At 39.0% G+C, this 14,954-nt stretch overlaps 1 protein-coding gene across 1 annotated transcript in view; it reads left to right on the top strand.

Annotated features, from left to right (window-relative positions):
- LOC104624102 (leucine-rich repeat-containing protein 16A-like) overlaps positions 1 to 14,954 on the top strand; it is a gene marked incomplete at both ends in the record, with an annotated part of 84,785 nt that overhangs the window by 47,953 nt on the left and 21,878 nt on the right. The window contains 7 exon segments of the mRNA XM_010291378.1: positions 16 to 109; positions 1,912 to 2,010; positions 4,489 to 4,617; positions 4,882 to 5,013; positions 9,634 to 9,809; positions 11,876 to 11,963; positions 14,914 to 14,954. The exon segment at positions 14,914 to 14,954 is cut by the window's right edge and continues 16 nt beyond it. Coding sequence (XP_010289680.1) covers positions 16 to 109; positions 1,912 to 2,010; positions 4,489 to 4,617; positions 4,882 to 5,013; positions 9,634 to 9,809; positions 11,876 to 11,963; positions 14,914 to 14,954 — 759 coding nt within the window.

Below are 14,954 nucleotides of genomic sequence, written 5' to 3'. Positions count from 1 at the left end.
TTTCTTTTTCTCTAGGAATTATACTTTGAGATTCATGCCTATACCGATGAATGATGCTTCCCAAGCACTCAAAACAAACCCTGAGAAAACAGAAGAGGCACTGCAGAAGGTATTGCATATACCACCAACATACAGAAATAAAACCACTAAAAATAAAGTAATAATTTTAAGTGGCTGTGATTTCATGCTTGAGTGAGAATTCTAGGCTAGATTCATTGTTTGTTTGATTTGCATAGACATATATGTGGTAATAGAGTGCTGCAAGAGCATGTAAGGCTTTATATTCCAAAGAATGGTTAGAGTGAGGAGTGATGGAATACAATGGTGTAGTATCAAAAAGTCGTAACTAAATAAGTCCAAGCTAGACCTTGTATTGCTGTATGCGTAACTATGGAAGGGAGAGGTAGAAGCTGACATGTTTGCTATGTATGTGCTTGTGCGTATTTCTGTCTGCATAGAATTACTGGTACACGTGTTTTATTTTGGCATCAAAAGCTCAGCATTGTACAAGACAAAGGATGCTCTTTAGTGTAGAGGAGGATAAAAACATTTACTGCCTATGTTTTATATTGTACATATAAAATTCGCACACTGTGTTGCCCTAAATAAGCAACTGCACCAAATGCTCTTCTGGATGAAGAGGTGTTGACAGTATCTGTAGCTGTTCCATTTGCATGAGTTTTAAAACTCAGCTGTGAGTTTTATTATAGTAAATCTTGTGAGCTCCAAATAAGCCTCCTACTCAATCAGAAAGCATGCAGTTCACATCTTTTGAATGAGTAGCTTTCCTTCAGCCAAGGTAAGGTCATAAAAACCTTATAAATAGTTCTTACAGATAACTTTGATTAAACAGTAGATGTCTGTGATCCTTTTTAGTGAAGAAATTTTCAGTAAAGTGATTCTCACAGGGAAAAGTGCTGGTAGTTAGTGCCTTTTTCTTTGATGCATGAAAGTGATCTAAATTCTGCTTTAAAAAAATCCAAGTCATGGGGGATGGACATATTTCTTACATCTCGTTTAATAGAATTGTAGATAGGGTCATATCTAGAATGATAGATGCATCTCTGAAAAAAATCTGAAGCTTCTGGCCATGGGGATTTGAATTCTATGTGTTAATTAGGCATTATGTGCAAAGAGCATTCTCTTCTATTCATTTGTTGCTAAAACTGTTTGGCCCTGAGTTTGTTTTAATATGTGTGGTTCAGGCTTTCTTTACACAACACAAAGAAGTTCTCTCCATAAAAAGGTAACAGTCTCCGGAGCAGTGCTGTGAACGCAGCTAAGTCCATGCACACAGGAATGCCTGCCTGCACTGACTGAGCTGTTGTACCCAGTGCAGGGACAACTGAACTGACTGACATCTCAGGAGGGTCCATAAGCTTCAGCACACCACAGCTTCAGTACTGTGAGAGTGCTTCTGGCCCTGGTCCAGCACCAGATAGACATAGTAGCTAACCTCCCAAGCTCCAGTGTCTTTGCAGCGTGCTTTATTTACAGTGTGGGCAAACTGGATAAACCCTGCCTTACTGTGGGGTATGGTCAGACTGTTCCAGTTCTTGCTGCTGATGCAGGTTTAGAGGTGACCATCAGTCCTTACTAGTCTCTGCTTCACTCCACCCATCCTTTATCCCCTCTCTTTCAGAACAGATCCATCATTTTTGATGAACCTTAAAACAGTTCACTAGTAGGGTTTTTTAACTTGACTAAGTTTGATACAGCCATATTAGGGGGTCGCATGAATGTTTGCCAATGTGATTATTAAGCATTGAGACACACAGAATAAAGTTTGCAGATAAGAAACACTTCGGCAGTTTTTCCTTTTAGTCCCCATTTCTGATACGGCAGCAAAATTGAAAGCAAATTACGGTGTGGAGAGTCAAATCAGTTTCTTAATCTAGCTTTGTTTTTTAGATAGAAAACTACTTGCTTCGTAATCACGAGACCAGAAAGTACCTACAGGAACAAGCGTACCGGCTGCAGCAAGGCATTGTCACTAGTACCACTCAGCAGGTGAGAACTTGTTCCTTACTGGTACTTCTCAGAGTCTAAAACCTGGGGGCAGAACTCGCTCTCATTCTGTCAGAGTAGCTTAAAGCAAGATGTGCCTTGTGGGTGATACTTCATTTCCCAAAACCTAATAATTATCAATGATAATATTTTTGAAAGGGAAGAAAGCTTTTCTGAGAGGGAGGTCTTACGTATAGTAAGTACTACTGTGTAGAGAAAGACCCAAGCGATTTCTGAGTGATCTACTGTTGGAACCAGGAACAGTTCAATTCATTCATGCTCAGGAGCCTGACTTTTCGGCAGTGTGACAAACATCATCATAAGGCTGTACCAGTTCTGGTGTCTGAGTCAGTTCCAGTCGCTGCCTAGCCCTGAGCAACCATGTAAACATGCCCATAGGTACCACCTAAGAGGTGGTAAAGAGTAAACAGTCTTAGAGAGTAAGTCATCATCTACCTTAGACCTTCAGAACTATGGGTATCATGGGAAACTTTACTTAGAGGGAGGGAGCAAAAGAAGGTAGAAATCTTCCATGCTCTTTATATTCTGGCCAGCTGAAAAGGCTTCCTGTCTAACAAGGCCCAAAATATTGCTTGAAGCTGGGAAGCTTTTGTGTTTAGTCAACCACTACCAGGTTTCCTAAATGCCATGTGGTGTTCTGTTGGGTTCTGGGTTTGCTTTGTTTTTCCCCTTTCTCTTGAGAGGACTACAAGCGTTTTCTGTGGTAGCTTACCGTTCTCGCTGTTGTAGTGCATTTCTTGCCAGTACCCCTCAGGGCTGTTTTCAGCTCCAGTACCCCACTGAAGCAAGGTGGTGTAAGTAGAATAAAGCTTGTCAGGGCCTTTGTTTTAAACATACTTCCATGTTTGTTTGCACCAGTTGTGTCCCCATGCAAATGGGAGACTTCAGCAAGCAGGAGAGGAATATCTGTTTTGCTCTTCAGCTAAGTCAATGAAATGTCTCTCTGTTCTCTGCTTTTTTTTTTTTTTGTGAATCTTATTTCTTTTGTGTGTGGCCTTTTTCTACCTGGGTTATTTAAATTTAATGGGACAGAGTTTTATTACTACAACCTGAAATTATACTCTAACCTCTGGGCAGAGAAAATGGTATGTGGAGATGTACTGGCACCAAAAACTGCAAGAGCAGCATCACTTTATTTTATTTTAGTAATTTATCTGTTACAATGCCACTTTTTTTTCCCCAGGTTAATAATTTCCATCTGATTTAAGTTTTGATCTTTTTATAGCTTGGTGATTTTAGTTGCGCTTTTCTCCTGTTGTGTGTGTGGCTGTTGGTTTCAGTAAATGTAATTTATTGTTGTTTTGAAAGTAGAGTACAGTTACTTATTTCTGTGTTAAATTGTGTACAATAAGGATGGATTTTTAAAAACAGTTTTGAGAGAGAGCTGGAAAGATTATGTCATTAGTATGATGGAATTGCATTAGTATTCCCAGGGTGTATTTTTTTTTAGTCCAGATGTCCCAATGAGATTTCCACTGCCTAATAATTAATTAGCTTTTGTACTTGTATAAAAAAACCCCACCCAAAACCCTTTGAAGAGGAAGAGTCATGTGGAGCAGAAAAGAAGCATGCTGTGAAATTATTTCAGTTCTTGTTGCTAATAATGTAAGATGCCAGAACTCTAGACTTTATATGATGATGACACGTGCACTCAGATGTTGCTTCAAAATGTCAAATAGCCAGTTCTAATGAATGCTGTGTGGGCTGATAAAGACTTTTAACCATTATATCTCCCTGCCCCATATATCTTAATTAAACCTAACTATATGTCAGGCATTCTTATTCGTTTGTCTTGTAAGGAATCAGATATACCATCTGCCCTGTATTTGCAGCATGTTGAATGAATTGTGTTGCAGATGCAGATTAAGTTAAATTTATCCTACTGTGAAAGATCTGACGGAAACTTCTCCTTTGGTAGTTACAGTTCCCTTGCAACTAGGAATATTTACATTTTGAAGGAATACCCCAGAAGCCTGTGCAATTGCATTTTGCTTAGACAGGAGAAATCTCTGTTGGTGTTTGTTGAATGGGTAGTGGCAGAGCTTTCTTTTACTGTCTGAACTTGTTAACAATTCAGACACCTTTGGAGCTGAGTGATAGATATGTTGACAACATTTTCAGTATTAAACTTGCTCGAAAAAACAGAACAACACTTGAACTGGGTAACTTGTTGGTTATTTGCAGCTATCCTGGAGGTAACTGTGGGGAAAATAATCCAAAGCATTTATTTTTTAATGGTAAAGTTTTATTTATTTTTTCAATGTTTAGGTGTGCCTTTGAGGTATGCTTTCCTTCAGTAGCATTGCTGTACCTCCAAGCTCTGATGATGCATTTCCACATTGTTATGTTGTCACTACAGATCTCATCATGCTACTGTTGAATTGCTACCAGGACTGAATTCAGTTTGTGTTTGACCAACATTGTGATGATTTATCTTTTCTATTGCTTTTGTTCAAGTAGATGATTGACAGAATATGTGTAAAAGTGCAAGATCATCTCAACTCTTTAAGAAACTGTGGTGTGGATGCTGTACAGGAAGATGTCAAATCTGCAGAACGGCTCATGCGGGATGCTAAGAACTCCAAAACAGTAAGCCTTTCCCAGCATAGTGGTAATACTGAGAGCAAGTTCAGTGTGTGCTTGCAGCTTTTCTTCTTTCGTGGTGTTAAAATAACAATATGTCACAAAAGAGTATTTTCTTCAGATGATCATCTGTAGGTAGTATTTAAAGTGACAAAATAATTCTAATTTATAAAGATGTTGATTTAGCAGAGAGATTTCCTTCTATTTGTCTGGATTTGAAGACGGGTAGTGATGAGCCTACTTTCCAAAGATACTCTTTCTGTCTTACAGCTCTTACCAAATCTGTATCACCTTGGTGGAGCTTCTTGGGCTGGAGCAAATGGTTCGCTATCCAATCCAATCCAAGAGACACTTGAATCCATGGCTGGAGAAGTCACAAGGGTTGTGGATGAGCAACTTAAGGTCTGTGGATAGATGTGTTACCATCTCTCACATGCAGAAATAACTAAAACTGAGATCTTCTGTTGCTACATGCAGATGTGCCACGCTTTTTTTTTTTTTAAATTCTCAGTATATTTGCATGTAAGCTATCATTTAATTATTTGTTTCTTATAACTTCGTGCCGTATTATCTGCATACTTGCCTGGTTGGAATGAAAAACATTGCTTTAGTGTTTACAGTGGGCAGAAGGAGCATATACTGCTGATTATCTTATCTCCTAGAAGAGGTAGACATCAGTTGCTTCTTAGGCTCTTAATAAAGGCATCTCTCAAGCACCCTAATAAGTTTCACGTCCTGGGGAAAGTACACACTAGCTAAGGTATCCCACTGGAGTGAAAGCTGCTTTTCTGTAGACTCCATTGCAGAATATTTTTCCCAGTGACCACATTTGAACCTGGTGCAGAATTTCTGCTTTAACTGTTTGGTTTGGATAACTTGGATGTATTGAGAGTGCCCTAAGAATTAGTACAGGCAGCTTTACAGGAAATCTTTTTACAAGTTGCCTGCCAAACCTCAGTTCTTGAAATAGATGTCATTGATCTGTAAATATTCCCACGTGTGTGTTCAGGCAGGTTGTGCTCAGAAACTACCTTCAATTATGTTAGATCTTACTGTATAACACGCAAGGAAGAGTCGTCCATACAGCATGTGCAAAGGTATCAGTCCAGGAAGAAGTCAAAGTGGGGAAACTTTAGCAACTGCTGGGATCTGTTTGTAAGTTGATGAATTTAAGAATATGGTTCTGAGGCAATTCAGATCAACTTAAGTTTATGACTTAGCTACCATGCCTGTGTTTTGCTGTATTTAAACTAATCAAAGAATCTGAAAGTGAAGGTTGAACTTTCAGTTGAGACAACATGAAAATGCTTCAGTTGGTGGAAATATAAATGAAGAACAGTAGTAATACCACATTACTAATTACATTTTTGAAATTAAAAAGTTAATGAGGAGGAAAATTGTGCTGAATTTTTAGTATTTTCTTCCCTTTCCCCATTATGTGAAATAAGGGGAAGATTCTTTAACACTTTTTTAATTTCTGCAGACATGAAAGTGATTTTTCCACAAGATGCTTCCCAGTAGAGCTTCTAGGCTATAGTTGGGATGGGAGTAGTCAGGTCAGGCCTTCCTGCAGGGCTCATGCACTTTAAGGCCTGTGCGTTTTGGAGAGTCTTATAGAAGCGGGGCGGGGAGAAGCCTCTTCAGCATTTGGAATGTTATTTATAGTTCCTGGCATAAGAGTGAATTAATGGGTCTTCCATTTATGCTTTTACACATTTACAGCGAAAGGCACTTTAGCTCAACCATTCTAACTTTTACATTTACTTTTGATTTGTGTGGTGTTAAACTTTAAGTGCCTTACGAGAAACTGTAAAGTCATAATGCTCTTTGTAAATTGTAACACTCATTTTTATTAATCTTACACTCAAGGCTGAAAGGTTTTCCTTTAAGTTCTATGGTGGTGTACTTTGTGTGGAGGAGAAAATGCTGAACATGGATTAGGATTTTTTTTTTCCCCCAGTTGTTTAGGTAGATTCAAAACATCATATGCCGTTTATTATTTGTGAAGATACAAAAGGGAGCTCACATAAGTACAGTTCTTTTTGTAATAGTTGGAAGAAAACCATCCTATGTGCTGTAAGTGGAGCTTTGATTTTTAGCTTCCACAGCAACGAGAGCCGGATTCTAGAAGGAAGTGTTTGGAGGTTGCATAAAGTCAATGAATGCTCTTCAGGCAGATAAGAGATTTTTTTTTTTTTTTTTTTTTTTTTAATTTTCAGGTAAGGTCTTTACCTTCACACAGCATTTCTTCACATAATCCATTTTGAAAGACCATGCTTAGACTGCAGTTACAATTCAATATAGCAAGTCTTCATAACTTTTATATTTGTGATCCGTCAGTAAGGTGAATCTTTTTCAAGGCAAACTACACAGTTGCCAATAAATGCCATGGGGAAAAAAATTGATATATCGGAAAGTCTCATTAGTAATTTACCAGGCTCAGCTGACTCTACCATTGAAGTTCTTCATCCTCCATGTGGGTATGGCCACAGGGGCTTGAAAGGCCCCCATCTTCATTATGATGCCAGAATCTGCTTGGGGACTGAAGGAGGGAGTGTGGGAGGAGTCCTTGCGGGAGGATTCATTAAAGTGCAGAGACCTTGGGAACCCTGAAACAAGCTCCATATTAGCTATAATGGCAGTTGTCCCTTACACCTGTAAATCAAATGTTACAAAGATCAGACTTCCCCGTACTCTGTGGCTGCTTCATGCTTCTGTGTTGTCCTCATGAATCTGCACTTAAAAAGCAGTCAGTTAAGAGCTACATACTTGAAGGTGCTGCTTTGAATCATTTAAAATATTATGTAATAATGATGTTTTTGTTTCTTACTCAATATCTACATATGAAAATTGCCAGTTATGGTAGCGCTATGCAAAGAGAAAAAAGCTTTGATAAGATGGAGTTCAGCTTGAGGTCACTTACCTGTGGAGTGAGATTGAGTAGAAAAAGGAATGGTAGAGTTTTCAAAGGGTGAAGTTCATTATTTTTTTACAATTTAGAAGTACCTATGTTAGAGCCAGGCTTACCTAGTATACCATTTCAGTGAAACTACGATTTTGTTTCTTTTTTTATTTGTAAGTACTTTTTTCTGTTTGGTTATCAACCTTCAGTCTTACTCGAGATGACTTGGCCCGTTTCAGTAAACAGGACTCTGTCCTGTTCCTGTCTTCTCTCCAACTTCCTTTGGATTTTAAAAAACTGCTCAAAACCTATGCACAACATGGCATATGTTGAAAAATATGACATCTTCTAATAGTTGCTGCTTGTCCCACTTATTTAGAGGATTCAAAGTTGGGGGCAATAGGTCTTGCATGTACACTGCAGCATGAACCAAGGACAGTGTCTCTATTCTCCCTGCCACTTTGGAAGCACCGAAGCCTGAGGAGACCCCATGATCACTGGAGTGCAACAGCGTGACAGCTTCAGCATGCAGAGGGACCAGCTGCCAGAGGGAACCATCTCCTTACTGGTTTTTTCTAAGTAGTATTTCATGCTGGGAATGGACGTAGTTTGTTGTCAAATCCCGCACTGGTGAGCCTTGACCTCTGATGACCTCTTGACCTCTTCAGAGATCTCTGAAACAAGTTCTTTGATGGGAAGTTAATTGATGGTTGAACAGCCTTCTGAAGATACCTAAAATAGATTTCCTGAGTTGCTGGGACTGGAGATGGAGTAAGGTGGATATAGGAGAGAATTTGAACGAAGAAGTATTTCCAGTCTTGTCAGAAAATACTCCTTTGTGTTTATAAATAAATCTGTTTTACTGTACACAGGGTACATATCAGCATGTAGATAAAACAGTATGAATTTAAAATTTAGTTTTCCAGATGACCAGCTGATTGTTTTATACCTTCTGTGGTTCTACCTAACCCTTTTGGATCTGAAAATTGAAAGCAATTAGAGGGAAGATGTTTCAGTGATGTGGGGCACTAAGTAGTGTTTCTGTGTCTCATCCTGATCCTGTAATGTGTGTACATCAGAGCTTTCCTGCACTTTTGCGACACAAGTTCATACATGGATGATTATGTGAGGGACTGTGAGCTCTCAACTGTGCTTGTAGTGAGGGTTCTTCAGCCTTCTAGTCAGAGCTGGGGTTTGGAAAAGAAACCAGTAGGTGATAAAACAAGATTTAAACCAGAATTATCTTACCTCGCAGGCACAGATGGGAAATAAATGTTATGCAGTTGAAAGGGGATTCGTAACATCATAGCATTGAGGTATATATGAAAGATTTTTCTATGAGACGGTCTAAGAGGGAAGAAGTTGACTTTATACCATTAAGAGGGGAGACCTTATTTTAAGAAAAAGAAAGTTGAAGGTGTTGGGTGGGTTACACAGTCCTGTTTCTGGAGTGTGTACGGTTTTCTTCTCTCCTGGTTTGGGGCTTTGATCAGTCATTAAAAAGGAATAAAAATGGTTTGACTGCACCTAAGGTTTATGGTGGACTTCCATGTATGTAAATGAGATCCATATATTAAAGGTTTGTATGCCCACTGCAAATCATACTTGTAGCAGCTACTTAATATTTGGCTAGCATATTCCCTGTACAGCATGCCAAGTTCTCATGAGTCTCCTTTCTTCGTATAGTGATGCTTCTTACAAATTGTCAGGTCTGGACCATTGATGAAAATTGCTGATTTGGCGCACAATTTAGAGCGAAGGCAGCTGCAGCAGAGCGTCCACTGCTTCTGCAGCATGCAGAGGCAGGTGCACAAGGGAAGTTAATTTATTGTTCTGACAGTTAAACACACAAAGATTCTGAGGGTTTCATATTTGAAAAGGCAAAGTAGTACAGTTGTGGGTTGTTTTCAAAACAAGTATGTTGTTCCTCCTTAGCTTTATTTTGTAAAATGCCATGTATATTGCAGCTGGATTGCAAAATGGGTTGGAAATTAGGAAGAAAAATTATAAAAATTTAAAGTCTAAAAGCATCACAGTGCTATGCACCAGAATAATGCTGTGATCTTCCAGCTAATTAAAATCTCAATACTTGATGTTAACTTTTGCTTGCTGTGCTGCAGACACTCCTTGAGTCTATGGTGGATGCAGCGGAAAACCTTTGCCCAAATGTAATGAAGAAGGCTCGCATCCGTGAAGACCTGATTGAGGCCAGCACCGAGAAGATTTCCATCCCACGCACTTTTGTGAAAAATGTCCTCTTGGAGCAATCTGGAATAGATATCCTCAATAAAATTAGGTACTTTAAAAGACTAACAAAATTGGGTATAGAATTTGGAATTTGGGTTGCGTGTATGTGTGTTTGTGTAGCAGAAGATTTTTTTGAATGCTTTTGTGACTCACAAGAAATCACATTAAGGTATTTGAAGAGCAGGAAATTGTCCTACAGGTCTGGTGAACGTAGTTCAGGAGATTCAAATATTTGGAATCTCCAGGGACATTAACTTGATCATTAATGCACGTATTTCTGTTTTGTTTAGTAAGACTTTTGGTTTATGATACAGAAATAACATTTTCATGACTGATACATTTTTGTAAACATACTGATGTTCTCAGGTAACACTGAATTATGGTAATGAAGGAAATTGCATTCTTTTGCTTTGGGGGTTAACAGTGTTTTGTCTGTTGCTGCATTTGGTTTTGTCTTGTAGTTGTAGCAATCACTTTAAACCTTTTTTGTTTGTGTGGAGGTTGTGCACAACAGACAGACATATAAAATGTAAACTTAGATATTCAAACCACAAACTTGGAGCAGGAACAGTTACCCTAAACAATTCTTAATTCCTTGTTTTTTTAATTAAAAAAGGGGGGAGGGGCAGGGGGAAGGAGTCCTTTACCTGACCTTTTACTGCATCTTTATTTTCATATTAAATGTAGACCGGAGAATATATTTATGCTGCATAATGTGGTTGGCCTGTACTTCAGCCTTCGCAGTTGCCATTATTTGGCTAAGGAATCCTTTCTGCCTGATGGAAAAGCATGTCATTTTGCATTGTGATACTAATGTCTTTGCAGAAGAGGAAGAAAACAGTAAAACTTAAAACGTAGTTTTGCAGAGTGCAGCGAGATGGGCAGGAAAAGGTGTTAAAGACTTTAGCTATGCCTTCAGAGTGTTTGAAACGGTTCAGGGAGTAAATTTTCTTCACTTTAGTCCTATCAAACAAATCTTGATCCTGAGACAGTAATAGTGCCCCTTCCACCTGTAGAAGCTGCAGCTGTCAGTGGGCTGAGGGTGCCACACTGTCACCCTTACTGCTTTATATTACTTGAAATTAATATGTAGGTAACTGAGGGAAATCTATTCTTCACTCTCATTCTCATCCTCCTGTGGCTTGGTCACCATTCTACCTCCCTATGTATTGCCTTGCCTTTCCAAAGAGTTTCTTACCTTTTTTCCTCAGGCTTTCTGCAGCAGTAGTACTAGCCCCAGACAGAAGTAGCTTTGTTAATCCAACGCAACTCAATCCGTGCATAAAAACCTTAAAATGAAATCATGGTACTTGCTGGCAGGTGTCAGTTGAAGCAGTTGGCCTTGAAACCATAGAGACAGGAGAGATGGAGCTTCGGGCTACAGCTCAGGCATATGTGGTTTGTCAGCTGCAAATCAACTGCCCTCCACAGCCTGAGCCTTTTGTACTGTGACCAAAGACAGGACGCCAAGGGAGCAATTCAAGGTACACATTTCCTTGATTGGAAGTTACCAGTGAAACCTCAATTCAGTGCATGGGGTGCGTTGGTGTTCCGTGTATGTCTGTGTAATGGGAATGGCTGACATGAAGTTCTTGAGACAGAAAATGGCTATCTACAGCAAAAAGAGGAAGCAAAGTTACGATGGCAAAGACTGGAGAAGCAACATTGTACAGTTGCCCTCAGCTGGCAGACAAACACAAAGAAGGAGCTGAGGAAATGAGTGGATTGTAGTTGTTCAGTATAGTACTGTTAAGCAGGCAGCACTATCCTAATCCCATTCATCTGAGATTCGTGTTTCTCTGACTTCAGTGGCGAAGTGAATTTCACATGTGATTTCTATTCAGCTCTCTTACCCAGATGTTTTCATTTCAGCTCTTAGAAAAATGTTAGAAGCAGGTTAAATATGGTACAGAGGCTCTTGTGTTTATTGTGTGATTCATGAGTTTATTTCTGAAACCTGCAGTCATGTATCCTCACTCCCCGGTGTTTTGTTTTTTTTTTTTCAAATAAAGTGACAGCACTGTGGATAATCGTTGCACTGTTGAACGTGTAATAAAGACAGAATCTCCTGCGTGAATTAAAATTTTCTCTGTCTCATTTTTAATCCTCACACAGTGAAGTAAAGCTGACAGTGGCTTCTTTCCTGTCTGACCGAGTTGTAGATGAAATCCTGGATGCACTTTCCCACTGTCATCACAGACTGGTGAGTATTTGCATGGTTGATATCTGAACACACCGAGTATCTTAACTACACCATTATGTTCATAACTTGTTCGGTTTCTCCTTAGCATAACTCTATTATGAAATTGGTCTTATTTTCATTGGCATCACTGACATCATTTGAAATATGATCGTGGGCCTCTTGCCTCTTTGCTTTAAGGGTGATACAACCTTGGAAGAGGCTGTGTTACATATTTGTCATCTTATCTTTTGCACTACTATCAGATCTAAAACTAAAAATGCCATCAGGATGCAACATTGAGTCATTAGTTAAGAACAGTGCCAGTCATTGTCCTGATGAGGTAAGGGTTGGTTGCTCGAGAGATGCGAGGTAACATTTCATTCTTTAGAGAGAGACTGCTTGTTCCCTGAATGGATATATTTTGAGGCTACTTCAGAATGTAGGTATCCAGTTTGAGGAGAAAGAAGTAGAAACATAGGAAAGGAAACACGGTTTGTTACCTGAAGGTGCTGAGCTGTTGGGAAGCACTGTTATTTATTATAAAGGTACTTGCTTCATCAAGAGTAGAAGAAATAAAGAACAGTGTAGCTACAGAAAAACATTTTGATTTCTAATGCAGTGGGTCTCTGTAAGGAGAATCCAGTACTGTGTGTGTTTTTTTAAGAAGCCACTTGGGTGGTCATTTTCCTGATTGAAATGGTTGTTCATTTCTATTTGAAATTTCTGTGACCTCAGCTTGCAGTCATGAGTTTATTCAGATGCTTTTCCCCACAAGGTAAGGGAACCATATACCTAATACACAGAAAACAAATAGCTCTTTTTTTCTCTCTATTTTTTTTCTTTCTTTTTTAATTTATTTAAAAAAAAATGACTGGGTTATTTGAGGGTGTGTCTTTATGATACAGAGCAGCATTGTGTAAAGTTACAACCTCTGGTCTCAGGAGCTATGTAGCAGCATCAGCCTGCCATGTGAGTGGCCACATTAATAAGCTCCAGTTGATCCTGGAGCAGTCTCAGCTGGCATCAGTAGTGGGCTGTCTCTGTCCAGTGGTATTGCACAACTTGGACATACCCTGACTCTTGCACAGTAAGTCATTATCTCCAGCCTTTGAGTCACTTCAGTTACAGTCCTCTGCACTTTCTCCGACTCTTTTAAAAGCTTATTTTAAAATTATGGTCTCCAGAACTAGGCAGACTATTCCAATGTTTTAACCAACACTGTGTACCAGAGTGAAATTGTTTTTCTCCTGTTACTCTTTATTCTTTACTCTTCATATTTACATAGCCAAGGAGATAAGAATTCCTTCCTTTTGTCAGCGTTTCAGTGGTAGCTCATTTCCAGGACTGGGTTTGGTAGATCTCCCTCCCAGTAATGGCTTCTGGATGCTTGTCGCTTGCTGCGTTTCAGGATTGTGTTCATAGCTAATTGCCAGTGCTCTTAGTTCCTAAGGCATGATTGTCTGTACATTTGATTTGATGTACTTTGTGATCCATTTTGGCCTGCATTAGTAACATGTCCCTGTCACTGTTTAACTCTCCCATGTTTCTGGTAGCTGCGCATTATTTCAGGTAGTATAGCACTGATGAGAACACTGAAGAGTATGGATCTCAAAAATGCTGGTGGAACAACTGCTGTCTAATTTGTCAGTGTTAATCTTCAACTGGTAGCTGCAATCTGAGCGCTGACAGCTAGTTCTTAATACAGCAAAGATTAAATGCATTGATACAGTTCTGTGCCAGTTCCTTAAGTTGGAGTGTTACATACTACTAATTCATCCACCTGCAAATGTCTGTGACTGTTGCATTGACACAGTAGCATTTGAGGCAAATTTGAGAAATAAACCTTGCTCAGCAAGACCTGTGTTTGCCTAATGAGATGATTATTATTATAATAGCCATTTTACTGTGATTAAAGATAAATCTGTAACAGCTCTCCAGTTGTTCTTCCTGAGTAGACACTAGACAAAGTGAGCTATAATTTACTAAGGTTATCTGTTTACCCTTTTTGATGGTTAACAAAACTATAAACCACTGGTTGTCTGGAGTCCTGCTGATGTTAATCAGTGGACTACAGCTCTCCCTAGCTGCCTCTTTTGAAGGCATCTGTGACTAACTGATTTGGGCCAGCTGATCTTCAAACACTCTTAACAGATGTTATATAATATTCTCTTTAGTTACCAACAAAACTAGAAAGTATTGCATCATTTTCCTGACAACATGAACCCACCCCATTCCAAGTACGATCCAGGGTGGTTTATATAACATTCTCTGTGTTCTTAGTAACAGCTTTTGCTATGCAGGTCTACTAAGGGATTTTATTATTGTTGGGGGTTTTTCTCTCTGCTACTTTAAAAAAAAAATCTTATCCCATGGATCTACCCCTGATTTTTTTTTTTTTTTTTTTTCTTTTTATGGTAACTTCTACCTATTTCTTCAGTGAAATAGAATTGAGGTTTTTAACAAAGCTATCCTGGTTTCTGAATAGGAGATGATAACATTTTGGCTGTCTAGTAATTATTGAAATTGTATTAGCTGAAACTGTACATATCTTTGTGTTACTTAATTCAAAAAATGGTCCAGAACAAAGCTTCTCTTCCACCCCTTTATTTTCTTTATAAAGAAAAGATGGGACAAATGCTGAGGAAGCCCCATAAAACTATCATAAGTAAAAAGCAGAGTGGCTTTTTCTCTTACCTTTTCCCTTTTTTTGTGTTAGACTTTCTCCCTTCCTTCTTAGAATGTGTGATGGATGGAGTTTTCCATCCACAAAAGGTTAGAAAAAAAAACCCCAAAACCACCAAACCAAAACGAAACAAACCCTGTGTGAAGATTAACACACACAACAGAGCTTTGCTTTTTGTAATTGGTCTTCTAGGATCTGTGATCAGTTAAATTCTGCAAGCTTTCTGGTTTGGTTTGCCTTTTTTCAACAGTTTGATTGATCTGTTCCTGTCTTTATCCTCGTCTCCAGGCTGACCATTTGACCAGACGTGGCAAACCACTACCACAGCA

Source organism: Phaethon lepturus, unplaced genomic scaffold, assembly GCF_000687285.1.
Source record: "Phaethon lepturus isolate BGI_N335 unplaced genomic scaffold, ASM68728v1 scaffold25047, whole genome shotgun sequence".
Classification (NCBI taxonomy): domain Eukaryota; kingdom Metazoa; phylum Chordata; class Aves; order Phaethontiformes; family Phaethontidae; genus Phaethon; species Phaethon lepturus.
This window is presented reverse-complemented; position numbering and strand designations above follow the sequence as displayed.